The sequence below is a fragment of the Sus scrofa genome, chromosome 3, assembly GCF_054392235.1.
Source record: "Sus scrofa isolate SSC_HxYL_T2T_F1_AM1 chromosome 3, Sscrofa_HxYL_maternal_Yorkshire_Landrace_v2.0, whole genome shotgun sequence".
Lineage (NCBI taxonomy): Eukaryota > Metazoa > Chordata > Mammalia > Artiodactyla > Suidae > Sus > Sus scrofa.
Genome location: NC_139385.1, coordinates 81,419,708 through 81,447,059, shown reverse-complemented (window position 1 = coordinate 81,447,059; position 27,352 = coordinate 81,419,708). Strand labels below are relative to the sequence as shown.

The following is a 27,352-nucleotide window of genomic DNA, read 5'->3' as shown; positions in this document are numbered from 1 at the left end:
TCAGCGTGTATCATAAACTTGAGTGGTTATGAGTTAGCATAAAACCATTTTTCTGAAAGAAAAGCATCTCAGCATTGCCAGCAGGTCAGCAGTAACAGTCTTCTTACATGAAGAATAGCCGTATAAGGTTGTATAAGAAAATATGGCCTTTTTCCTATATTTGATGTTTTCATAAGCTCAATTTCTACCGGAAAAGTAATTATTTAATTGAAACAGTTTTTTTTGTTGTTGTTGTAGGGTCTATTTAAAGGTATATCTGATTAATGAATATGGGAATGAATCTCACCTAGATTTTATTTTATTATTATTTTGTCTTTTTAGGACCACACCCATGGGCGTATGGAAGTTCCCAGGCTAGGGAGTGAATCAGAGCTACGGCTGCTGGCCTGCGCCACAGCCACAGCAACATCAGATCCAAGCCACGTCTGCAACCTACACCACAGCTCACAGCAGTGCTGGATCTATAACCCACTGAGTGAGGCCAGGGATCAAAACTGCAGCCTCATTATTCCTAGTTGGATTCGTTTCTGCTGTGCCACGTTGGGAACTCCTCACCTAGATTTTAATTAAAGTAAAAAGTAGTACAAAAAACCTGACACATCTCTGATGGTGGCAGTTTCCTTTCCAAGTTGTGGTAAGGCATCAACTGGCAACTCAACCAGTATGTATTTCCTTTCAAGATTCATCTGCAACAGAAGCCTAAACCGTGGTAGCTGATAATGTCTGTTGTCTTGTAGTCACTTAACTCTTTCTTATGCAAGCCCAGTTGCAGAGATCTGAGTGGGCTGATCCACACCCGGACCTTGAGGAATGATGAGATCATTAGAGGAGATGTCTGAGACTCTCCCATAGACTAAGGAAAGTAGGTTGTTGAGATTTACTGACCATACCTGTAAATGAGGTCAGCAAAACTGGTGTTCTAGCCCATGGTGGGTCCTTAGCACAAATTAGACATAGCGAAGGTCTGTGAATTGAATTTGTGGAAGTCAACATGATTGTATGGTTCTGACAGTGTGATCTAGCCATAGTATGTGTATATAGTGCTACACCATGCTTACCATATGCAGTGCCCACATTTTTGTTAGGACTATCTACTATCATATGAAAACAACACATTGGTCACCTCCCATTGTTGTGTGTCCAGTTCAGTAATAGCAGATGTAAGACCATAGAGCATGAGAAGCTTTTTTCTCCAAATAAGACTTCATAATCTACATGTATTTTGGTTTACCTACATGAATTAAAAAAACACGTTTTTATAGCTTCCTTGAGATCTTTCACATACCATAAATTCACCTATTTAAAGCCTATAGCTTAGTAGTTTCCATTGTGACCCAGTGGGTTACAAGCCCAACTAATATGCATGAGGATGCAGGTTCCATCCCTAGCCTTGCTCAGTGGATTAAAGATCTAGCATTGCCTCAAGCTGTGGTGTAGGTCACAGACGAGGCTTGGATCCCGCATTGGTTTGTCTGTGATGCGGGCTGGCAGCTATAGCTCTGATTTGACTCCTAGCCTGAGAACTTCCTTTTGCTGGAGGTATAGCCCTGAAAATAAATGAAGTGTACAGTTTAGTGGGTTTTAGTATATTCAGAGTTGCCCTGCCCTAAAAAGAAAAAAAATAAAGTGTACAGCTTATTGGGTTTTAGTGTATTCACAGAGCTGTGCAACCATCACCCCAATTTTCAGCACCTACCATAATCACCCTGTAAACATTAGCAGTTACTCATTTCTCCCAACCTCCCACCCCTGCCCCTGCCTCTGCCATGGTCACTAATCTACTTTCTGTCTATTGATTTGTTCATTCTGGACATTTCATGTAAAGGGGATCATATAGTACTTGATCTTTTGTGACTGGTTTCTTTCACTTAACATTTTCAAAGTTCATCTACATTGTAGCATGTATTCATGGCTTTTTATGGCCAAACAATATTCCATTGTATGAATATACATATTTTACTAATCCATCTTTAATGGACAGGAAAGAGCGATTTGAACTAGAAGCAGAAACATACACACCAGGGCTCCTCGTTTAATCAGATGTAAATGTGTGTGCTTTCACACCCACTGATGCCTACCGTGACCGGTTGTATACTTTGGAAGCTCAGGGGATTCTCAGACTCCTTGGAAGGGACCATCAACACTTCTGCCTCTGCTCCGCAAGGTGCTCCAGCCTCTCCTTCAACAGCTTTACCACTCGCTGCTCATTGGCAATGCGTTCCATTTGTCTAAGGCTCCGGTGTCCCCACTTCCATCCCAGAAGTATTTTGTCTCAGGTCTTCCCTCTTTGAATCATTCCTCACAGGTCATGCTTTCTATTCCCCTTTCCTAAGTTGGTAGCATCCGTGTCCAAGCATGTGCATCAGATGGTAGCAGCAGGTTTATCATCTTCCTTTCTTTAGGCTAGAATGTTTCTATGGCCTAACATATGCATTACTCCTATTGAACTCACCAGAGCCATTAAACCTAAATCCCCACACTCTTCCTGATAGGTTTTTGTTTTGTTTATTCTTATTTTTTAAATTGATACATGGTACAAAATTTAAAGTATTTAAAGGAGTATTTGGGGAGTTCCCATCGTGGCTCAGTGGTTGACGAATCCGACTAGGAACCATGAGGTTGCAGGTTCGATCTTTGCTCTTGCTCAGTGGGTTAAGGATCCAGCATTGCCATGAGCTGTGGTGTGGGTCACAGATGCAGCTCGGATCCTGCATTGCTGTGGCTCTGGCATAGGCTGGTGGCTGCAGCTCTGATTCGACCCCTAACCTGGGAACCTCCATATGTCGCAGGAGTGGCCCACGATATGGCAAAAAAAAAAAAGACAACAAAATAAATAAATAAATAAATAAATAGAATATTTGATAATGTCCTCTCTCTCCTGTCCACCAGGCACCCATCTTTCCAGAGCTACCCAGAGTTACTAGTTCTTACATATCTTCACAGAGATTTTTAAAGCACCTTTATTGAAATATAATTTGCATACCATAAAACACACTCGTTTTAAATGTACAATTCAACTGTTTTTAGTAAATTTATAGTCATCACCACAATCCAGTTTTAGAACATTTGTCACCCCCAAAACTCCTTTACACCTATTTGCAATAAATCCACATTCCCAGCCCCAGATAAGTTCCAGTCTGCTTTTTTTCTTTTCATGTAAATAGAATCATGTAATATCTAGTCTTTTGCCTCTTGCTTCTTTTGCTTAGCATGATGTTTTCAAGGTTCATCCATGTTGTAGGTATCAGTACTCTTTTTGATTGCTGATTGGTATTCCATTGAATAGCTATACAGCATTTTGCTTATCCAGTTGCCAGTTGTTGGACATTTGGATTGTTTGACTTTGGGGAGAATATGAATAATGCTGCTATGAACATTTGTGTAAAAATTTTTGTGTGGACGTATGTTTTCTTTATTTTTTATTTTTTTATTTTATTTTTTTTTTTGCTTTTGTGGGGCCACACCCACAGCATATAGAGGTTCCCAGGTTAGGGGTCGAGTTGGAGCAACGCCAGATCCAAGCCGAGTCTATGACCTACACCACAGCTCATGGCAACGCTGGATCCTTAACCCACTGATCGAGGCCAGGGATCACACCCACGTCCTCAAGAATCCTAGTCAGATTCATTTCCGCTGCACCACAACGGGAACTCTGACATATGTTTTCATATCTTTTGGGTGTATACCTAGGAGGGGAATTGCTGAGTCATATGGTAAGATTATATTCAATTTTTAAGAAAATGTCAAAATGTTTTCCATAGTTGCTGTACCATTTTATATTCTCAACAGTATGTGAAGGTTGTTTCTCCTCTTCCTTGTCAAAAGGATAGTATTGCCCATCCTTTTTATTAGAGCCATCCTAGTGGGTGTGAAGTGGTGTCTCATTGAGATTTTAATTTGTATTTCCCTAATGACTGATAATGTTGAACATCTTTTCATATACATATTGGCCACTCTTATATCTTCTAATGTCTCTTCAGATCTTTTGCCCATTTTTAAATGACATAAGTGGAATATATCACAACTTATTTAGACCTTTAATTTTTCCCACCATTTGATAGTTTTCAGTGAAAACTTTAAATTTATTCCCTGATATTTCATTCTTTTTGATGCTATTGTGAATAGTGTTTGTTTCCATAATTTTATTATCAGATTGCTCATTGCTATAATGTAGAAGTACAATTGATTTTTTATCTTTTTGAGCTTATGTTCTGCAATCTGGCTAAACTTACTAGTTTCAGTACTTCTTTATGGATTCCTTAGTATTTTCTATAGACAGCATCATGTCATCTGCAAATTAAAAGTTTTATTACTTCTCTTCCAATCTGCTCCTTTTCTTCCACAGATATTTTATACATAAAAAAGCAAGTACCTGCATATGTTTTCTTCCCATTTCATAAAAATGGCAGCAAACTTTGCTTTTTGTACTTGGCAGTCTATCTTGAATGTCCATTTTAGTATGTAAAGTGTTTTCACCTCTTTTTTTTTTTCCCCCAATGGCTGTAGAAATAGTATGTTGCCAATCGATCATATCTTCTTTACCACCCCTTCATACATATTTGTTCAACATCATCAAAGTCTCATGGTTTTATATTAGTTTTTTACAGTTTACAATCTAAGTCATTTGTTCTTTGTGACACTTCTATAATTTTAGAAATGCAGGTGTTCCCTTTTCTAGATGAAGAAATGGGCACAGCAGTTAAGCTTGCTCAAGGAGAGACAGCTTTTTCTACTGCACCGAAGTTTCTGTTATTCTTCCTGTCCAATTATCCCTTGTTTGATTTGGTCCTCATTCCTGTTATTATTTAGTATCCTGATAGCCATTTAGGCCATCTCAGATGTACATTATTTGGGAGAGCTGGTTCTACCAACTTATATTATCCTTCAGCCTGTATAACTTCATCTTGCCCTCAAATATGTCAGAGAAGTTTTGTCATTTTATTCAAATCTAGTTGTTCTCTACCTCACATTCTTCTGGTCTGCCAGTCAGTGACCAACCATATCTGCTAGAAAAAAACAAGGCTAACCTGAAAGGGCTTATTCTCCCTGCCCTAATGAGCCTGGGCTAAAATTTTCTGATCTTTTTTTTCTTTCTTTATTTAATTTATGGCCACAGCACAGCATAGAAATTCTTGGGCAAGGGATTGATTCCAACCTGCAGCTGTGACCTACACTGCAGTTGCAGCAACGCTGGATCCTTTAACCAACTGCACCAGGCTGCGGATCGAACTCATGCCTCTACAGTGATCTGAGCTACTGCGGTTGGATTCTTAAGCCACTGTGCCACAGCAGAAATTCCTACTAATCTTTTTTTTTTTTTTTTTAACCTCCAAGTGCAAATTATCAGATTTGTGATCCATTCTAGAATTTCACAAGTCATGACTGTTAAACTCCCAAGTCTGCAGTGCTTTTCTTTTGGAAAATTAAAGGATTTCCTGTCCCCGGACATCTAACATAGCTCTTCTCCTCCAGGATTCTTTTTTTTTTTTTTTTTTTTTTTTTTTTGTCTTTTTGTCTTTTTGCTATTTCTTTGGGCTACTCCCGCAGCATATGGAGGTTCCCAGGCTAGGGGTCTAATCAGAGCTATAGCTGCCAGCCTACACCAGAGCCACAGCAACGCGGGATCTGAGCCACGTCTGCAACCTACACCACAGCTCACGGCAACGCCGGATCGTTAACCCACTGAGTAAGGGCAGGGACCAAACCCACAACCTCATGGTTCCTAGTCGGATTCGTTAACCACTGTGCCACGACGGGAACTCCTCCTCCAGGATTCTGGAGCAAGTTCCCTGAAGGGCCTGTGAACTTGCAACAAAATAGTTTATCTAGTTCAGGGAAGCAGGTGCTCCGTTTCCTTTCCTGACTTGGGCTTCAGTTTACGCTACCAAACGTGCTTAACGTAGGCGAGCACCTGGCATTTATTCCAAATATAGATGCCTTTGAAGTTCCTGTCCTGGCGCAGCAAAATGAATCTGACCAGGAACCATGAGGTTGCAGATTCCATCCCTGGCCTTGATCAGCAGGTTAAGGTTCCGGCGTTGCCGTGAGCTGTGGTCGCAGACATGGCTCGGATCCTGAGTTGCTATGGCTTTAGCATCTGCAGCCCTGATTTGACCCCTACCCTGGGAACCTCCATATGCCACAGGTGCAGCCATAAAAAGCAAATACACACGCACACACACACACACATACACACCCAGACCCCTCACCTAGAAACTCCAATTCATTGTTCTGGGTTAGGACCCATCCTCAAGAGATTGTTCTGATGAGTAGGCTTTTGAAATACTATTTCGTGTTATGTTTGACAGTTGGTCGTCTTTTTGTCATCCACTAACATTCCACCATCAACTTCCTTTATTGCTCTCCTTGCTCTGAACGTAACTAAAAAAGCCTTTGGGACTGAAATCTTTAAGGGCTTTTTGCAGTGTTCCACTCATTCAGGAGTTCTCATGGGGCCTTTCAGCTCTTTGGCATTTATCCTTGAATAAGTTTCTAAGTCTGATCTTGTTGGAAAGTACCCTCCACAGTTCATCACTCAGTCACTCTCTCTCTCTTTTTTTTTTTTTTTTTTTTTTTGTCTTTTCTAGGCATAACCTGTGGCATATGAAGGTTCCTAGGCTAGGGGTCTAATCAGAGCTGTAGCTGCCTGGCCTACGACAGAGCCACAGCAATGCAAGATCCAAGCCAAGTCTGCAACCTACACCACAGCTCATGGCAACACCAGATCCTTAACCCACTCAGTGAGGCCAGGGATCGAACCCGCAACCTCATGGTTCCTAGTCAGATTCATTAACCACTGAGCCACAACAGGAACTCCCATCACTCACTCTCTTTAGTCATCCCCTGCTCTCTATCTCTCATCAAAATTTTGTGCTGATGTCAAGTCAGAATTTCATTCTGAAGACCCTCCAAGCTCATCATCCTCTTCAGAATTTTTTCAAGTCCTGGGAAAATGCCCAGTCTTTGTCTTACCTTCTTGAAATGGTTCAGGCCCTTATCCAGCTATAGCAGCATCTACCGCCCTACCACAAAATATGTAGTGGCATGTTCACATTGTCACAAGCCCTGACAACTTCATCTCAACAACTTGAACTGGATTAGAAAGGGCTCGTGGTGACGTGTTATGTTTTCTTATCTTGTGGGTAACTGTGCCATTGACTGCAGGTAATGATAAGATATCTTTTGTTTTTCCAGGTGACAGACTGTATTTCTTCTGACTCTGTTTCATCCTCTACCAGTAGTTTCTGGAGCTCGAGCTCTACCCTTTGCAGCATGCAAAATGTGCATATGTTGAACAAGGGCATACAAGCAGGTAAATTACTTTAAACTTTTCCACTGAAATGGTTGACAAGATACTCAAGCTTTGATAAGATACTCAACCTCACTCACAGTAAAAGAAAGGAAGGTGAAAACTACACTCAAATGCTGTTTGTCACCTATCCATTTGACAAAAATCTAGTCAGTTTGGATAGTAAGTTTGAGGGCAAGAATGCAAGGAAATAGGTACCTTCTAAATAGGTACATTCAAGGTAGGAGTATAAATTGGAAGTACAGCCCCTATGACAGTTTGGCAGTTATTATCACAGTCACTTTGACCCAGCACTTTTACTTGGAGTTTACTTGGAGTGCCCATGTGCGAATTGACAAGTGTACAGAATTAACCACCGAAGTATTATTTATTATAAGCAGAAAATTAAAATGAACTTAGATGTCCATCAATAGCTAAATGATTAAATAAGTTATTGTATATCCATATAATGAAGTCCTACATAGGATAAGGAAGCTCTTGCTACTAATATGTCAAGAGCATTAAGATAATTAAAAAGAAAAAGCAAGGTACAGAACAATGTATATATAGCATGCTATTACATGTATTTTAAAAATGAAGGAAGGAATTCCCATCGTGGCGCAGTGGTTAACAAATCCGACTAGGAACCATGAGGTTGCGGGTTCGATCCCTGGCCTTGCTCAGTGGGTTAAGGATCCGGCGTCGCCGTGAGCTGTGGTGTGGGTCGCAGACTCAGCTTGGATCCTGCGTTGCTGTGGCTCTGGCATAGGCCGGTGGCTACAGCTCCGATTGGACCCCTAGCCTGGGGGTTCCCTAGCCTGGGAACCTCCATATGCCGAGAGAGCAGCCCTAGAAAAGGCAAAAAGAGAAGAAGAAAAAAATGAAGGAAGAGAATTGTGTGTACAAAAATTTTTCTGGAATCACAGGGTTATCAATGAACGGAGAACAACAGTGGGACCAAAATCTTTCACTTTATGATTTCTTGTGTCTTTTGATTTTATGAAACAAAAACTTAAAAACAAAAACCTTTCTCCTTGTTTATTTTTCCCTCCAGTCATGTCTTTCCATCTGTTAATCTCTTCCTTACCTGGGTAACTGCCAAAAGGGCAGCAGTTACTGTTCTTTTCACTTGGGATCAGAACTGAAATCCTTTTCCCATTGAATCCATATTAGTAGTTCTTTCCCTCTAATACCCAAACTGACAGAAATAAACACACAACACACACCCTCCATCTCTCTCTCTCCTCTCATTTTCCCTTTCTTTTCTCTCCCTCATACACCTTCACCCCACCCAAGAGGAGGCAGTAGCCTGTGTTTTGAAGCCTTAAAAAGTTTTTATTTACTGACTTAAATATGCCTGCCAACGAAGTCTCAACGCTGTTCCCAGAGATGTCTGTGATCTTTCCCTTCAGGTACCTTGGAAATTGTGAATGGTGTCAGAAAACACACTCGAGACGTTGGGATGACGTTCCCAACTCCAAGTTCCAGCGAGGCCAGAGTAGAAGAGGACAGTGATGTGACTTCTTTGTCAGAAGAAAAAATAGAAGAGAAAAGAATCCTTACCAGTTATTTTGGGGACACAAAGTTAAGGAAGAACAAGCAGAGCTGCTGTGAAGGTCAGTTTCTAATTCTGCTTTCTTAGCAAAAAAGAAACTAGTGAATTTCTGGTCTCTTGCAATGCCAAGATTCTTTGTTTCTAAATGACTCAGTATTGATTCTGTCTTCCCCCAGCACCACCAAAGTACAATAATCCCTCCATATCCACAGGGGGTTTAGTTCCAGTACCCCTTGTGGATACCGAAATCCATGGATGCTCAAGTCCCTTATAAAAAGCAGCACAGTACCACCCCCCAAATCCAGGGGTTCTGCATACACAGATGCAGAGGGCCAGCTGTGTCTAGCGCTCCAATTACAGACTCATACCTGCAGTTAAGCAGATTCTAAGGCTTCCCAGTGGCCTCTAACAGCTGAGCCCCGAGAACCTTATTATGCACATGTCTCTGATGAGAAAAATGAAAAATCCTTTTTCTTTCTTAAAAATATTTCCTATAGGAGTTTCATGGTTTGTTCCTGTGGAAAATGTGAAATCTGGTCCTAAGAAGGAAAACCTGCCCAAGTTTCATGGCCCTGGTATCTCCTGGTTTGCACCAATAACCAACACCAAACCCTGGAGAGAGCCTCTGCGGGAACAGAACTGGCAGGAACAACACATACTCAGCCACGGCTCACTTGCAGGCCCCGGCAGACATCCACTGAAGCCTTTTGTGAGAGCAACCCTGCAGGTACAATGACTTGGAGTTAATTTTAGCCAAATGTGGGGTTCCTGTTGTGGCGCAGCGGAAACGAATCCGACTAGGAACCCTGAGGTTGTGGGTTCAATCCCTGGCCTCTCTCAATGGGTTGAGGATCTGGAGTTACTATGAGCTATGGTAGTTCACAAACATGGCTCGGGTCTGGCGTTGCTGCGGCTGGGGTGTCGGCTGGCAGCTGTAGCTCTGATTAGACCCCTAGCCTGGGAACCTCCATATGCCGCAATTGCGGCCCTAAAAAGCAAAAAAAAAAGGGGGGGGCTTCAGAAGTAGATTGTGTGACCCTCATTTCTAGCACCTCCACAGTTCATCACACTCATTGATCAAAGGCTGCCTTACCATTAGCCATTATAAATTGTGTATCACCCTTGGTATCTGGGGGCAGAGTAGCAGGCAGGAGGATGTTGTGTAGCTGCTCATAAGGTTTGTAGATAGAGGAGTGGAATGGAGGCCTGATGTTTGTGGCAACTTTGTATTTGTTCCTCCACTGACATAACTCCTATTTCTACTTACCTTGGGGTTTTAAATGTACCAAGTCTCTTCTTTATAAGTACCTGGGAAGCTAAAGAAAATGTTATTTAATCATGTATTTCTTTGAAGGGATTTTTTTTTTTTTCTTCTTTCTAGGGCCACACCTGAGGCATATGGAGGTTCCCAGGCTAGGGGTCAAATCCAAGCTGCAGCTCACAGTAACACCAGATCCTTAACCCACTGAGTGAGGCCAGGGATCAAACCCGCTCTCTCATGCATAGTAGTTGGGTTTGTTACCACTGAGCCACACAGGAATTCCTGAACGGAAATTTAAATTAGCACAGTGAGCCAAGCTTTATCCCATCCATGTTGGGGAGAGTTGTAATTGCCACAGTCTTTTTTTTTTTAATTTTTTTTAATTTTTTTATTTTCCCACTGTACAGCAAGGGGGTCAGGTTATCCTTACATGTATACATTGCAATTACATTTTTTCCCCCACCCTTTGTTCTGTTGCAACATGAGTATCTAGACAAAGTTCTCAATGCTATTCAGTAGGATCTCCTTGTATATCTATTCTAAGTTGTGTCTGATAAGTCCAAGCTCCCGATCCCTCCCACTCCCTCCCCCTCCCATCAGGCAGCCACAAGTCTTTTCTCCAAGTCCATGATTTTCTTTTCTGAGGAGATGTTCATTTGTGCTGGATATTAGATTCCAGTTATAAGTGATATCATATGGTATTTGTCTTTGTCTTTGTCTTTCTGGTTCATTTCACTCAGTATGAGATTCTGTAGTTCCATCCATGTTGCTGCAAATGGCATTATGTCATTCTTTTTTATGGCTGAGTAGTATTCCATTGTGTATATATACCACATCTTCTGAATCCAATCATCTGTCGATGAACATTTGGGTTGTTTCCATGTCCTGGCTATTGTGAATAGGGCTGCAATGAACATGCGGGTGGGTGCATGTGTCTCTTTTAAGTAGAGTTTTGTCCGGATAGATGCCCAAGAGTGGGATTGCGGGGTCATATGGAAGTTCTATGTATAGATTTCTAAGGTATCTCCAAACTGTTCTCCATAGTGGCTGTACCAGTTGACATTCCCACCAACAGTGCAGGAGGGTTCCCTTTTCTCCACAGCCCCTCCAGCACTTGTTATTTGTGCCACAATCTTAATCCTGGGCTTGTTTCTTTGATCCCTCTGATTTTCCTATCAGAGCGTCTCCCCCCCACAGAGAGTTGTTAGATCATTCTTCAACTCTAGATGTTTTCTGTATTTACAAACCTGCTTGGAAAACCTATTTTTCTAGGCCCTTGCAGAAAAGACTGCGTCATTAATGTGAGGTTGGGGGTTTTCTCTCCTCCACAGGAGTCACTTCAGCTTCATAGACCTGACTTCATCTCCCGCTCTGGGGAACGGATAAAGCGCCTGAAGTTAATAGTCCAGGAGAGGAAGCTGCAGAACGTGTTACAGAGTGAGCGGGAGGCACTGTTCAACACTGTGCAAGAATGGCAAGGCTGCCGGAACCCCATGCACCAGCTCCCCAAGAGAGGTGCATCCTGCCCATTGGCTTTCCTTTTAGTCGGGAGAAGGGGCAAGGTCTGCTTCATGCAAGGGAGCACTGCCCAGTACCAGGCCAGTTACATGCTCAGAAAGGGACTTTTTGCTTTCTGAGACTGCAGTCTCCTTAGGTAGCAGAACCACCTGCCCAGTTTTCGCTCTCAGCACTGATCCACGTAAGCCCAGTTGCTCTTGCCCTGTCACTACACCTTAAAAATGAGAGTGTGCAGTGAGAATGGTGTTTTTACAAAAACCAGCTCTGTCACCATGAGCAATTTACTTCCAGAAGTATAATGTTTTGGAGGACTTGGCTGATTCTAGGCTTGCCTAACTCATAAAATGGCAACAATAATAATAGTAAACACTTATGTAGCCCTTATGTTTTGCCCAGACTTTAACGCTGACAGTGCCTCTCTGAGGTGGATACTATTTTAATATCCCTATTTCACAGATGAGAAAACTGAGGCAAAGGGAGATTAAGTATCTTGCTCAATATAATCTGAGATTTGAACCCAGATGGGCCAGTGCTAGAGTCTGTGCTCTTAACAATTATGCTAGATGTAAGGTCTCAATAATAACATGTGAAAGCTGTGAAAACTATAAAATACTGTCTAATGCTTTCATCACAGCGTTACCTATAAACTAGTCCATGTTTCTATTCAGCTGTCTAATCTGTGCCATAGTGTTGTGTCTTCAGGGGCTTTGGGCTGCTCTCATAGTCATCATAGTCTAACCCTGGCCTTGGCCTTGGCGTCGATCACCTTCCAGCACTGCCGGCTCAGGGTAAAGGCAGAAAGTCCTAGCAGCTCCCTCTCACAGCTCTTGGGCAACATACCCTTCCTTATTAAGACACAATCCCAGAGTTACTATCTTGGCTCAGTGGTAATGAACCCAACTAGTATCCATGAGGACACAGGTTTGATCCCTGGCCTCACTCAGTGGGTTAAGGATCTGGTGTTGCCATGAGTATGGTGTAGGTCACAGAGGCAGCTTGGATTCCACGTTGCTGTGGCTATGGCATAGGCCAGCAGCTGCAGCTCCCATTTGACGCCTAGCCTGGGAACTTCACATGCCTTGGGTGTAGCCCTAAAAAGCAAAAAAATAGAGACACAGTCATCTGTTACTTACCAGTCCCCTAAGGATCAGGGACCCCTCCATGGGTTCTTTCCCCAGTCACAAACTTCAGTTGAATGAGACCGGGTTCAGCGTAGCAGAGCAGAAACTTTATTTGTGGATCAAGGAATGGAGAAGAGAGAGCTCATGCTGAAAGGTACTTGCTCCCCAAAGGGAGGAGAGGAAGAGAATATAAGGGTTAGGAGGCAGGTAGGTCATTAGGGCTTGAGGAGAGGGGGGCAGATTTTCAGAGGCAGCCAGGGCGGCCACTGTCTTCCGTGCTCCTTTGCACGTGGCACCGATTGTGCTGAGTACAGATGTCCCCTTTGGACAGTGATCGTAGCGTGGTAATGAAGCAAAGGTAATGTTTGGACACTTCCAGGTCTCATCCACACAGGCTTGTGCTTATGATCCCTTCAGAGCCGGTTTGGGGCAGTTGACCACTGTGTATCTCTCAAAGCATGTATCTAAGTACAGCTACACATCTCCTCTGCCAAATGTCAGGTACTTTGAAACAAGCACAAAGATAAATCAGGGCAAGTATCCTTCAGCTCTCAGGGGTTGCTATGGAAACACAGAGATCAGTCAAGGCCTGGGTTCTTCAGTTTGTAGAGGCTGGGATGGGTGACACCACTGCTATTCAACAATAAAAAAGAAAATTTTGCCGTTTGCAACAGCATGGATTGATCTGGAGGGCGCTACTCTTAGTGTAACGAGTCAGACAGAGAAAGAAAAATGCCGTATTACATCACTTACATGTGAAATCTAAAAATTCTTAGTGAATATAACAAAAAAGAAACTCACAGGTATAGAGAACAAACTAGTGTTTTACCAGTGGGGAGAGGGTGGAAGGAAGGGCAAGAATAAGGGTGGGGAATTAAGAGATACAAACTATGTATAAAATAAGTAAACTATAAGGATATACTGTATAATATAGGGAATAACTATAAAAGAGGTATAACCTTTAAAAACTGTGAATCACAGAGGAAACAAATCTGACTAGGAACCATGAGGTTGCTGGTTCAATCCCTGCCCTTGCTCAGTGGGTTAAGGATCTGGTGTTGCCGTGAGCTGTGGTGTAGGTCGCAGACATGGCTCAGATTCTGCATTGCTGTGCTGTGGTATAGGCCGGCGGCTACAGCTCCAATTGGACCCGTAGCCTGGGAACCTCCATATGCCGCAAGTGCAGTCCTAAAAAAAAAAAAAAGACAAAAAAAAAATTGTGAATCACTCACTATTTTGTACACCTGAAACGTACATAATATTACATAATCAACTAGACCTCAATTAAAAAAAAAAAACTCAGTCCACTAAAAACTTCTTCTCTTGCTTAGGTTTCCTGGCTGCTCAAAAGAAAAGGCCTGTTGGAAAGAAGGAAATGATCCAGAGGTCTAAACGGTAAGGCCAAAAGAATAAGTAACTATAAAAGTATAAATTAGGCCGCCAAATGGTCAGGAGCTCTAGATTGGCTCCAAAATAAAGGCATAATGCTGTAGTTAAAACATTATGAGAAAATTAGTTACAAAAGTAGTTTCTCACTTATGGCACTAAAAAAGAGATGGAAAATAGCAGATCATGGTATGGGTGACTCATATGCAAAAATATAAAAAAATCACCATTAATTTGCATGCCCTAGTCAGGCTTGTCTTTGTTAGAAACTTAAATATAAATTTAAAATATTTTAAAATTAAGTATTTATTTGGGTCCTTACATCTAGGCAATCCTTTTTCTAGAAATTTATCCAATACAGTGAGAGATAAGGGAATAGTCTCCAAGAAACAATAAATTAGGCTTAGAAAAAAAATCAAGGAGTTCCTATTGTGGCTCAGAGGGTTTAAGAACCCAACATAGTGTCTATGAGGGTGCAGGTTTGATCTCTGGCCATGCTCAAAGGGTTAAGGATCTGACCTTGCCCCAAGCTGTGGCATAGGTTGCAGATATGGCTTGGATCCAGTGTTGCCTTGGCTGGGGAGTAGGCCTGCAGCTGCAGCTCCGATTCAGCCCCTAGCCTGAAAGAATAAGTAACTGTAAAAGTATAAATTAGTATAAACTTTCATATGCCACAGATGCAGTCGTAAAAGAAAAGAAAAAAAAAATTTCAGAAGCATGTGTGCAATGCTACCATTTGTAGTCTTTAAAAAAGGTATTTGTGCTTACATAAATATATATACTTTTGTATGCAGACTGTCTCTGGAAAGATACCCAAAAAACTGATAATAGTGGTTGCCTTTGGGAGAAACAACTCAGTGACTACAGAGATAGGAGTAAGACTAATTTTTACCTTTTTATACTTTTTGAATTTTGTGCCATTGCATTCATTAGCAATTAATTAATTAGAGATATGCATTTATTGCTCATGAGATTGCCATGGAGTAACAGAGTTGACGTCAGTTACCTTTTAGGGCTTGATTAGTGACCGCCTTTAATAAGAACAGTTTTATAGTTGTAATAGTGCTTGAAAACAATTTATCTTAGGTAATTAAAGCATTCCTCTAGAAATCTTGTTTTTACTCTCCATTTAGTAAACTCTGTCCTTATAGGTAATTCAAAGGGATGCTTTGATCAAGTGGTTGTCAAAGGGTGGTCCATGGACCTCTGACGATCCCTTTAGGGGTTTTGCCAGGTCAAAACGAATTTCAAAATAATACTAGAACGTCATGCATCTTTTTCACGGTATTGACATTAGTACTGATGATGCAGAAGTAATGAGGAGAGAAGTAAAACAGCTGATGCCTCAGCGCTCTTTGAGACAGTGGCACCAAACTGTGCTGGCCATTGTGTTCCTCACAGCCACGTGGCAGCAGTGTGCTGGAAGTACGCACAGAGCACTTCTGCTGCACACCAAGATGCGATGAGCGCTGACGCCTTGGCTTGCGTAGTGAGCTGAACTAGCTGCCTTTTTCCTGGAACACAGCTTTTACTTGAAAGAATGACAGATAAATTAATTATTCAAAATGAGTATATGACAGACATTTTCTTCAAAATGAAGATGTTAATGTGTCACTTTGAGAAAAAGAGTTGACAATATTTATTGCCACAGAGAAAATCCAAGCTTTCAAGCAAAGAATAGAATTCTAGAAAACTTGTCTACCACTGTGCGTTGACTACCTCCCAGTACTTTGACTTTTCTGATGAGATCAGCAGTGATATAAATAATTGTGCTATTTGGGAGTTCCCGTTGTGGCTCAGCAATAACGAACCTACTAGTAACCAAGAAGACTCGGGTTCAATCCCTGACCTCGCTTAGTGGGTTAAGGATCCAGCATTGCTGTGGTTGTTGTGTAGGCTGGCAGCTGCAGCTCCAATTTGACCCCTAGCCTGGGAACGTCCGTATGCTGCAGGTGCAGCCCTAGAAAGACAAAAACAAATAATAATAATTGTGGTATTTTTCATATCATGTAGGTAAATGTGTACAGTTAAACTACCATTTGTCAAGATTTGGTATAGTATCAAGAAAATCAACAATTATCTGAAAAGAATACTAAAATACTTTCTTTCCCAACTACATATGTGTATAAATTGGATTTTTTTTAATGTATACTTTAACTAGAACAACATATAACCACAGATTTTTTTTTTTTTTTTTTGCTATTTCTTGGGCCGCTCCCTTGGCATATGGAGGTTCCCAGGCTAGGGGTCTAATCGGTGCTATAGCTGCCAGCCTACACAACAGCCACAGCAATGTGGGATCCAAGCTGCGTCTGTGACCTACACCACGGCTCACGGCAACACTGGCTCCTCAACCCACTGAGCAAGGTCAGGGATCGAACCCATAACCTCATGGTTCCTAGTCGGATTCATTAACCACTGCGCCATGACGGGAACTCCCCACAGACTTAATACAGAAACAAATAAAAGAATCCAACTATCTTTTACGAAACCAACATTAAAGAGATTTGCAAAATACGTAAAACATTCCACTCTTCTTACTTTGTTTTGGAAAATGTATTTATTTTTATGTTAACATGTAATAGGCTTCTTATTATTTAAATTAAGAAATAAGGTTTTTTTGGAATTCCCATCGTGTTTCAGTGGTTAACAAATCTGAGTAGGAGCCATGAGGTTGTGGGTTCGATCCCTGGCCTTGCTCAGTGGGTTGAGGATCCAGTGTTGCCATGAGCTGTGGTGTAGGTTGCTGATGTGGCTCAGATCCCACGTTGCTGTGGCTCTGGTGTAGGCCGGCGGCTACAGCTCCGATTCGACCCCTGGCCTGGGAACCTCCATATGCCGTGGGTGCGGCCCTAAAAAGACAAAAGAAAAAAAAATAAGTTTTTTATTGAAGTATAGTTAATTTACAATATTATATTTGTTTCAGATGCAAAGCATAGTAATTCAGCTATTTTTATAGATTATATTCCATTTATAGTTATTGCAAAATAAAGGCTGTATTTCCCTGCTATACTATATATCCTTGTTGCTTATTTATTTTACACATAGTTTGTGCCTTTTAATCCTCTACCCCTCTTTTGCCCCTCCCCCTTTCCTTCTACCCACTGGTAAATACTAGTTTGTTCTCTGTATCTGTGCATCTGTTTCTGTTTTGTTATATACATTTGTTTTATTTTTTATATTCCACATATAATTGATGCAATACAGTATTTGTCTTTCTCTTAACTTGTCTCACTAAGCATAATACCCTCTAGGTCTAGAATGGCAGGATTATATCCTTTTTTATGCCTGAGTGTATTCACGCCTTCTTTATCCATTCACTTGTTGATGGATACTTAGGTTGTGAAATGAGCATTTGTTTAACGTTTAGTTTTAGTTTTAATTTCTAATACATTAAGTATCAATACATAAAATCCACATTCATCAAAATTGCCCTCAACTTTTAGTAGTATAAAGAGGTCCTAAGTATAAGAACTTTGAGAATTATTGCTTTATTAATGAATGTCACAAGATTTAATTAAGGGGAATCACACAGTGTTTATTGTGTGGCAGCGAATAACACTGTTATCTCAGCAAGAAGAGTCATTGCTATAAAGGACTGTAAAGCTTGCCTGTAGGAAGATAGGGTATCTTTGAAGGCATCAGTGCTTTAAAATATAAATATAGTTTGTAAGAGCAGGTTAAGTACCCATCTTCTGGGAAAAGACAGATTTTAAACTGATTCATTTTCAAAGAAGCCATTCACTTCCATCTGAGAATCATAGAGTTGAATGGGATCTTAAAGACCATCCTGGTCCATCTTTAACTTTTAGGAAACTTACAACCCAGAGAGAGGAGGTAGCCCAGCAAGTCAGGGCCAGTACTGGGGTTAGAGTCCAGCTGTGGGCTCCCCATCCAGTACTCCTTCACCTGCAGCATAAGAGGGATTTGGAGCCCTGGATCTCTGTGTTACTCATCATCCTTGCTCATTGCCTACCTCTACGAAAGGTGTTTAAAGGTTTCTAGAAGAAGAAAGGATTTGAGGAGTTCCTGTTGTGGCCTAGTGATAATGAACCCATCCAGTATCCATGAAGATTCGGATCGATCCCTGGCCTCGATCAGTGGGTTAAAGAGCCGCCATTGCCTTAAGCTGCAGCATAGGCTCCAGCTGCAGCTCTGATTCGACCCCTAGCCTGGTAACTCCCATATGCTGCAGGTGAAACCCTAAAAAGCAAAAAAAAAGAAAGAAGAAGAGGAAAGGATTTGGCGAAGAGAAAACTTCAACTTGACTCTTAGCTGGAAGCATTTCTTCCATTGTGTCCCTCAAGAGAAGTTTTTTTATTTTTGTTTTTGTTTTTTGGCCACACCCACAGCATATGGAAGTTCCTGGGCCAGGGATCAAATCCAAGCTGTAACTGCGACCTACACCACAGCTGCAGCAATGCCAGATCTTTAACCTACTGCACCAGGCCAGGGATTGAACCTGTACCACTGCAGTGACAACACCAGATCCTTAACCTACTGTGCCACAGCAGTAGCTCCCCAGAAAAATTTTTTTCACTAACTTGATTAATGCATATATTTGGGTATGTGCCAGGCACTGGACTGGATACTAGAAATGAAAGGTAGTTGACTCCAGACCATAAGCAGACAGACAGTTCCAGTAATACATAATGATTGCTTTCAAGGAGCCATTTACAAAATGTAATTTCTGGTTATCATGATTAGCCTGACTCCCAGCTTTCCAGCCCTAGAATACAACCTTTCCTGGTCCAAGCAGATTTTGTCTTCACATCATGTGTTCTCTTTTCCAGTGGCCTTTGTTATCCCTTCTCTAACAGTGACTTTTTGTTGAATGGTTGAAGTTTTTGTTTTTTTTTTAAGTTAAAAAAAAACTTTTTGTATTATCGTTAATTTACACTAACAGTGACTTTTTTTTTCCAGCTTTACTCTGATATAATTGCTGTTTAACATTGTGTAAGTTTAAGGTGTACAATGAGATGATGGACTTCCTGTGTGGCTCACAGCATAACTAACTACTCGGTGTTGCTTCCATATACATATTTATATTGCAAAATATTTACAGTAGGTTAGTTAACACATTCTTCACCTCATGGAATTAGCACATTGTTGTTATTATAATGAGAACTGTAAAGCTCTGTCATAGCAACTTTGAAGTATACAATGCAGTGTTGTTAGCTACAGTCACTGTGCTGCACATTCGATCCCCAGAACTTACTTGTCATAGAACTAACTGGAAGTTTGTACTCTTTGACCAGCATCTCTCCATTCCCCCATCCCTCAGCCCCTGACAACCATCCTTCTATTCTTTATTCCTATGCATTTGATGTTTTTAGAGTCCCCATGTGAGTGAGATCATACAATTTTGTCTTTGACTTATTTCATTTAGTACATCATAGACCTCAAGGTCTATACATGCTGTTGCAAATGGAAGGATTTTCTTTTTATGGCTGAATAATATTCTGTAGATATATATATATATATATATATATATAAAACATATATCACATTTTCTTTATTCATTTATCTGTTGGTGGACATGTAGGTTGTTTCCATGTTCTCACTACTGTGAATAGTGCTGTAACGAACGGGAGGGTGCACCTATCTCTTCGAGATCATTTCATCTTCAGATATATACCCAGAAGTGGGATTGCTGGACCATACCGTAGTTCTGTTTTGAGGAACTTGCATAATGTTTTCCATGGTGCGGCACCAATTTGCATGTGCAGCCACAGAGCACGTTCTCCACCTCCTAGCCACCACTTATTATTAGCTCTTGTTTTTTTAATAATAGCCATTCTAACAGATGTGATGTGCTATCTCATTGTGGTTTTCATCAACAGTGACTTTTTTTCTTAAGAGTTTTATTCGTTTATTTATTGGCTGCACCCACAGCATGCAGAAGTTCCTGGGCCAGGGATTGATCCCATGACCCAAGCCACAGCAGTGACAACACCAGATCTTTAACCCACTGAGCCACTAGGGAACTCCCAGCAGTGACTTAAATGTTTGTTCTTTTTTGGTCTCTTGGCTGACTTCCGCTTTTGTGTTCTCAGTTAGTGGTTGTTTCCAGTGACCAAGTGGAACTCCCCATTCTCCACTCTACACTTTTTTGGCCCACCCACTCACCAGCCAGCCATAAAAGCTGGGGAGCGGCTGCCCTCAGCCGTGTGACCCCACACTGCACTTGCGACCAGCTAGCATGTCCAGGAGACTTGCCTTAGTGATCGCTCTGGAACCCATCCTCCTGACTGCCTTGATGCAAGCTTGGCCTCCTCTCTTGGAAGGCTGCTGTTCACCCACTTCTATTCTTTGTTTTCTCTAATCTGTTTCCCACAGAGCCTCTAGGTCATTGTTTCAGTGATTTTTTTTTTTTTTTTTTTTTTGGATTATAGAAAGCTCTAGCAAATATAGAAAAAAATTGAAGGAAGAAAATAGCGGGAGTTCCCATCGTGGCGCAGTGGTTAACGAATCGGACTAGGAACCATGAGGTTGCGGGTTCCGTCCCTGCCCCTGCTCAGTGGGTTAACGATCCGGCCTTGCCGTGAGCTGTGGTGTAGGTTGCAGACGCGGCTCGGATCCCACGTTGCTGTGGCTCTGGCGTAGGCCAGTGGCTACAGCTCCGATTCGACCCCTAGCCTGGGAACCTCCATATGCCACGGGAGCGGCCCAAGAAATAAATAGCAAAAAGACAAAAAAAAAAAAAAAAAGAAAGAAAATATCACCCATAATTCTTCCATCTAAACATAACTAACACTAGTCCTGTTTCTATGGGGATTTTGCAGAGTCCTGTGTTAAAGAACTTCTTTTCCCCGGAATCCTTAACCCACTGAGTGAGGCCAGGGATTGAACCCTTATCCTCACCGAGAATAGTCGGGTTTGGAACCTGCTGAGCCACAACAGGAACTCCCATAAAAATTATTTGAAACATTTTATGCTTCATAGTAATTTTATTATAGTCTATAATCTATTTCACTGTTCTTTTGGTGGAGATTTAGATTATTTCCAAGTAGAGTGTATTTATCAAATGCATGTTTGTAGATAAGACCATTATTGTACTTTTCACATTATTTTTCGCATTTAAAAATGTAGTAATCAGTCCTTATATTGAAATCATATATTTTTGCATATAGAGTGAAAAGTTCATCTCTACCCCTTTATTCCACTCCTTCCCCAGAAGTAACCACTATTAGTAGAAGTTTATTATTTTTTTAATTGATCTATATCCCTGTCCTGATCATGAGCACTAGGCTAGGGTTCTTTATGTCCTGGTGTCTTAACAGGAAGCAGGGCTCACAGCCTGTCTGAGGTTCTGAGTGCCTGGAGAGCTGGAGAGCTTAGGGAGACGTGGGGAGAAGCAGTCATGTGCCTCTGCGGTCAGGTGACCTCACTGCTTTCTGTCTCTCCATTGGTGCCATTTCTCAAGGATTTATGAGCAACTTCCAGAAGTACAGAAAAAGAGAGAAGAGGAAAAGAGGAGATCGGAATACAAGTCATACCGGCTGCGAGCCCAGCTATATAAAAAGGTCAGTCAGTCCTAGAGCAGGATTGATGTGGTTTATCAGGGGAAAGAGAAATTGAGAAAAACACAGCTGACCTAACCATGTTTGAAGAGTGAACTTAAGCTTATAATGCATTGTACCATTGCTGAAATATAGACGATAAATGCACTAGAAAGTATCAAGATTTCAAATCTGAAAATCTAAAAAGGCACATTTTAAAAAGGCACCTTCTGGTCATACATTTGGAATGAAACCAAATTTTGTACTCAAGTGTCAGTTTAGATATCATGTGGAAATGCCCAAATCTTTCAGAATTGTTGGGTTTTCATTCCAGAGTCACAAATGATAGTTTTATGCCCCTTATGGGTAAATCATATGCCACTAGAATTTTTTTTTTTTTTTTGGCCTTGCCTGAAGCATGTGGAAGTTCCTGGACCAGGGAGTGAAGCTGGGCCACAGCAGTGACAATGCCAGATCCTTAACCCATTGCACCACAAGGGAACTTTACCACTAGGACTTTTAAAATAAATTGTGATGATCATTGTACAACTATAAATGTAATAAATTCATTGGTAAATAAGTAAATAAATTGGAAAATGTCCTGGTATGGCCTACAAGTTGGCAGTTTGGGACTCAGCGCCTTGAAGCCAGCACCATTTCCTGCCCCACAGCCCAAGGAGTCAGTGGTGCTGCAAGTCCCAGAACCTCACTGGCCAGGGAACTTGCTACCAATTAATTCCTTGAGAAAGCAGATGGGCTCCTGTGCCTGAAGGTCCAGATCCTTTACTGTTCTCATTTCCTTCCCAATCCCCTCACCTTACCCCCAGAGGACTCTGAAAATCAGAAACAGGAGACGAGTTCCTACCAGACCAATGTGAGGTTGGGGAACAGCTTCTGGAGCACACGCCATAGCCCAGGCTGGGCTCCCTCACGTTGGGAGACCCCAGCACTGCATGGCCTGTCTGGCCTGTCAGCATCACAGGGCCAGGCCTCTTGTTGCGCTGGTGTTTGTGAACTGATAGTGGCTGGATTAGTCTGTTAGAATGATACTAATATTGCGTTTCTGTATAGACTATGTTTGATTATAGATCTTTCCTAAACACTTCAGGCCTTTTTTTTTTTTTTTTTTTTTTTTGTAGAATTAGCCTAGTTTCTGTAGCTGAGAAAGATAAACAAGATTTGGGGAAAACCACACTGGGTCTCTTCAGCAACATGTCTGGGGTGAGGAGCGGCCATGCCTCTGATAGCAGAGTATCTAACTTCTGTCCTGCCTTTCTTTTCTTCCACAGAAAGTGACCAATCAACTCTTGGGGAGGAAAGTCCCTTGGGACTGACATGAGAATATTTTCCTCAGAGCCTTGGAATTATATTTTATCATCCTGGAGGAGCACAATCCTTACTTTATGAGTCTGGTTTAATAAAGCTTGTCCATGTGTAATTGAAAATTACTGACCTTCTAAAGAGTCTTGGGTAGAGTGATAACTAAGATTATTAATGGTTTGGGAGCAATACTTTTTCCACAGTGGCCTCGCCCACAGGGATGTTTGTTACCATGGGATCTTAATTCTAGCCAAGAGCCAGTCTCTTTTTGTACGTGTTTTTATACTTTTAGAAAATAAATAACTTCTGGTTGATTCATAGTAAAGCACGCAGCAGAGGGCCATTTATTTCCCTTCTGGAGAGGTGCAAGGAGCTGTGCTCCCCGAACTGTGTGGGGAACCTCAATCTAAAAGCACTGATCAAGGTAAACGGGCTGTGAGATGAAATGTGGCCTTTGTTCAGAAGTGCAGCAGCACGGCAAGAGCCCTGTTGTGGGCTTTGGGGGACAGTGTTTGGGTGGGTAGCTGTCGGGCGTGCCCAGAGACTCTTGGCAGACACAGGTGCCTTGGGTACAGAGCTACCTCCTAGACTCATTCCAGCTTCCCCCAGGCCACTAGCCTTTGGTAGAACACAATTCAGGAGGCAGCAGAAGCTTGATTGAAGTCCTCATCTGATCCCGGACAGTGGGATGTAGGTCGCAGCACTTCTAGGTGTAGTCCTGGTCAAAGCCCTACACTTTGTGCCTGGCTGCTTTCTTCCCCTTCGGCAGAGACCTTGGGGCCATAGCAGATTGATGCCTTGGCCCCAGTCCTTCTCACGTGGATTCTTCTCACACGCCTCCACTCCCTTTCCACGTGACTGCATTTCCTCTCACTGAAGAGGTAGGGTTCCCTGATGTGACACCTGCAGAAGCTTAGAAAAGCATTTCGTTGTTTCTGCTTTACTTTTGCTCCTCTGCAGTTACCTTGAAACCATGCTTGAGCTAGGCTGCCAGAAAATGAGAGAGCCCAGTCACCCTGTCACTTGGCCAACCCCACAACATACAACTAAGGCTGAGACCAGAGGGGCTGCCTAGCCGATCTCAGCCTAATCTGCTGAGCCACAGACTCACAAGCTTAAAAAAAAATGTGTGTTCCTCTTTTGCGGTTGTTTTTTGTTTTGTTTTGTTTGTTTGTTTTTGTCTTTTGTCCTTTTAGGGCCACATCAGTAGCATATGGAGGTTCCCAGGCTAGGGGTCTAATCGGAGCTGTACCTGCAGGCCTACACCACAGCCACAGCAACACCAGATCCAAGCCACATCTGCGACCTACACCACAGCTCACGACAACGCTGGATCCTTAACCCACTGAGGGAGCCCAGGGATCGAACCCGCAACCTCATGGTTTTTAGTCTTTTCCACTGTGCCACAAGGGGAACTTCTGTTTGTTTGTTTTTTGCTTCTTAGGGCTGAACCCACAGTATATGGAAGTTCCCAGGCTAGGGATCGAATGGGAGGTGCAGCTACGACCTACACTACAACTCATGGCAAGGTTGGATCCTGGACCCACTGAGTGAGGCCAGGGATCAAACCCTCATCCTCAGGAATACTAGTCAGATTCATTTCTGCTGAGCCACAACAGGAACTCCTGTAGTTGTTTTTAATGCAACATTCTTGTGACACTAGATAAATGATAGGCGGCAACCTAAAAAGACTGGATAGAGCACAATGCCACTGAGTTCCAGTGTGGATAAGCAGTAAGCCTTTACTGTGCCATCAGAGTGAGACCTCAGGGTTTGCTTGTCACTGCAGCAGAGCTGAACCCCGCTGACTAATCTACAAGGAAATAGGTCGCGGGCTCTCTCCCTGCTCCAGTGTCTGAGAGACCTGAGCAGAGGGGAGGCGGTAGGTCAGGTGAAGTACAGGGAGAGCACATAGCCTAAAGCCTTCAGAGCTGAAGCCTGTCTTTTGGAAGCCGAAGTGCTGGTAGATGACCAGGGCAGAGCACTGCACTATGCTGGTGGTGAGGACCACTTCACTGTAGCCCTGGTCATGTGCAAACTGGAGGACAGTCCTGACCAGGGCTTTCGCTATCCCCTGACCACGGTGCTCCAGGGCCACAAATAGGTGAAGCAGCTCCAGCTGCACCTTCTGCAGGGTGGGCTTCTTACTGGGCAGCGCTCCCACCATGCCCACCAGCTGCCCCTCAGACTCAGCCACCCAGAAGCAGGAGCCACTCTCACTGAAGTAGGACTTGGTGATGTCAGACAGGTCTGTTCGCAAACACCTGGCTTCAAACTGGGCCCAGGGGTATTTGGCAAGGAACCACAGGGCACCAAGGAGAGAGGCGCTGGCCATGAGGGCCAGGACCCAGGAGCCAGAGATCAAGAATAGGGCAAGGGGTCCCCCAAGCAAGAGCACAAGAGTTCGGGGCAGCTTCAGGACGCAGCAGAAGGTGGCGGGAATGTGCTCAGTCACCAAGTGAGAGAATGAGCCCAGGACCCACTTGCGGTCTTTTTCCTGGTATTTGCGGATGCAGTAAGGAGCCATGGAAGACTTCTGTGTCTGAATCTCAGAATTCAGGAGACCGAGTGAGGTGTCTCTGTCCACCTTCCTAGCAGCCCTGCGGGAGAGAGGGAATCATGTGAGTGGCCTGTCCTCCCACCTCCCACGAGTGGGGACAACTCTGCTCAAGGATGTGTCATTCTGCTTCTACTCAAGAGGAATTAGGCTGCAGCCACTGGGAGGAGGTGCTAGGCTAAGAAAGACCTGCTTTTGATCCTACCTCCGTGCCCACCCTTGGGCATTTTGCATATTCTTCTCTAAGAACCTGCCTTCTACATATGCACACTATCCCCCCTCCCCCTTCCCCCGTACATTGGGGTGGCACCAGGCAGCAGCCAAACACGTGTCTCCTGCCCTTTGGTCCCTCTTGCAGGGACCATACACTGCTGGAATCCTGTGTGTCTAAGTACAAGTTTCAGCAAAAGCTCCATCCCCCTTAATTACAAATTTCCAGGCTATTGAGGTGGCATAAGAGCCAAACATCAAAAATGGCCCAGGCTTGAGAACCAGGGGAGGGTCCGGACCACCAGGCCACACTTGGGCACTGGCCTTCCACCCATAACTCCTCACCTGCTATCACGAGAGTCTTGAGTTCTCCAAGGCAGCTTCAGCCTGGCCTCTGGCCTCAGCCTCCAGCTGGCATCAAGGAGTGACTGTGCAGGGCCCGTTCCACTTCTGGGGACTAGGTCCTGGATGGCCACCTCATTGGCTGGCTCCTGGGCGTTTGTTAATCATAAACCCCAGGATCAAGGAGCTGGACTGTGATGGGCGGCCCATTTTCTGTTTCCTCATCACTGGGGAACCAGCCAGGGCCTGAAATAGCTCAGGTGTCCTTGGTCTGGTGGACAGCCTACACGCCCTGCCGTGGCAGTTTACCTGGCACCGTGGGTGCTCTCTGATGCCGCCTCTGCCCCTCCACACGGCTGCTTTGAGCCAGGGGAAAGCCCATCTCAACCTGTGCTGTTAGCACAGGCCAGAACCCAAGTCCCCTGACTTAGCACACAAGGTCCTTCACGGCAGAGTGCAGACAGCAGGGGCCTGGCCATGCAGGACCTTCGTCCAGGTCAAGAGTTTGGACTCTGTTCCAGGAGCATCAGAAGGCCACTGCTATGCTTCTAGCTGGAGAGCACCATAAGCAGAGGGGGTGTGTGTGGTGGTGTGCACTAACTTCCTTACCCCCCAGAGGCTAGTGCAATGGTCCAGGTGGAAGAAGGGCCTCCCGATACAGATGGGCAGTTTGCTCACTGCTCAAGAACACCTTGTGGGAATTAAAAACCAAGCCACAAGCCTGGCACAGAGCTGAGTGTGACCAAAGGAAACATAACTTTTCCTTATTTGATCAGAATGCTGTCCACTAAACTGTGCATCCAATAGGTTGTATCTGGGTGAGGGGGCTGCCTTACTCAATGTACATAAACTCCTAAGTTTTGCCATCAGGGGTCCTACAAGAGAAAGCAGTGGCTTGGACTAGAGTGGGGTTGTGGGTAGTGTGACCTGGCCCACTTGGGGGGTAGGCAGAAATGGCATGGGTTAGTGATGATCTGAGGATGAAGAAGGGGTTGGAGAAGATAGCCAGGATTCTGGTAGAAGCACCTGGGAGGATGCTGGAGAGAGACCAGACTTGGCAGCTGCAACCCGGGGCTGGTGGATGCGGGCTGCTGAGGCTCCGGCACCCATCAAGGCCTCAAGGGTTTAACTAACATGAAGTCTGGGTGGTGAGCTACAGGCATGTTACATTGTTTTCAGTAAAATGTAATATTTTCTTTAAATGGTTCAATGTCAAGCCAAATTTGAGGATTCACAAGAGACAAGAGGGTTCCAAATGACTATTGCTTATGAGTTTAATATTAACCAGTGAG

At 43.2% G+C, this 27,352-nt stretch overlaps 2 protein-coding genes across 6 annotated transcripts in view; one reads left to right on the top strand and one right to left on the bottom strand.

The window, feature by feature from the left end:
* ALMS1 (ALMS1 centrosome and basal body associated protein) overlaps positions 1-23,076 on the top strand; it is a 161,945-nt gene extending 138,869 nt beyond the window's left edge. For 2 of the 5 annotated variants that reach the window (XM_013996028.3, XM_005662464.4), the window contains 7 exons: positions 7,195-7,312; positions 8,701-8,904; positions 9,341-9,570; positions 11,436-11,619; positions 14,075-14,138; positions 21,556-21,655; positions 22,921-23,076. In XM_013996028.3, the coding sequence (XP_013851482.2) occupies positions 7,195-7,312; positions 8,701-8,904; positions 9,341-9,570; positions 11,436-11,619; positions 14,075-14,138; positions 21,556-21,655; positions 22,921-22,965 (945 nt within the window). In that variant the 3' untranslated portion in view covers positions 22,966-23,076. Of the gene's footprint in view, positions 1-7,194; positions 7,313-8,700; positions 8,905-9,340; positions 9,571-11,435; positions 11,620-14,074; positions 14,139-14,923; positions 15,005-21,412; positions 21,656-22,920 lie in introns of all 5 variants that reach the window. The other 3 variants (XR_014841647.1, XR_014841648.1, XM_021087373.2) reach the window with 3 other exon arrangements.
* A 189-nt stretch (positions 23,077-23,265) lies between these two features.
* Positions 23,266-26,170, bottom strand: NAT8 (N-acetyltransferase 8 (putative)). Its single transcript, XM_003125006.5, has 2 exons — positions 26,064-26,170; positions 23,266-25,551 (listed from the first exon to the last, which is right to left on the bottom strand). The coding sequence occupies exon 2, from the start codon at positions 25,476-25,478 to the stop codon at positions 24,765-24,767; it is 714 nt and encodes a 237-aa protein (XP_003125054.1). The 5' UTR covers positions 25,479-25,551; positions 26,064-26,170; the 3' UTR covers positions 23,266-24,764.
* Between the last annotated feature and the right edge of the window lie 1,182 nt (positions 26,171-27,352).

Excerpts from the sequence above, each read along its gene's own strand:
- NAT8 (XM_003125006.5), bottom strand. The coding sequence starts at position 25,478 with ATGGCTCCTTACTGCATCCGCAAATACCAGGAAAAAGACCGCAAGTGG.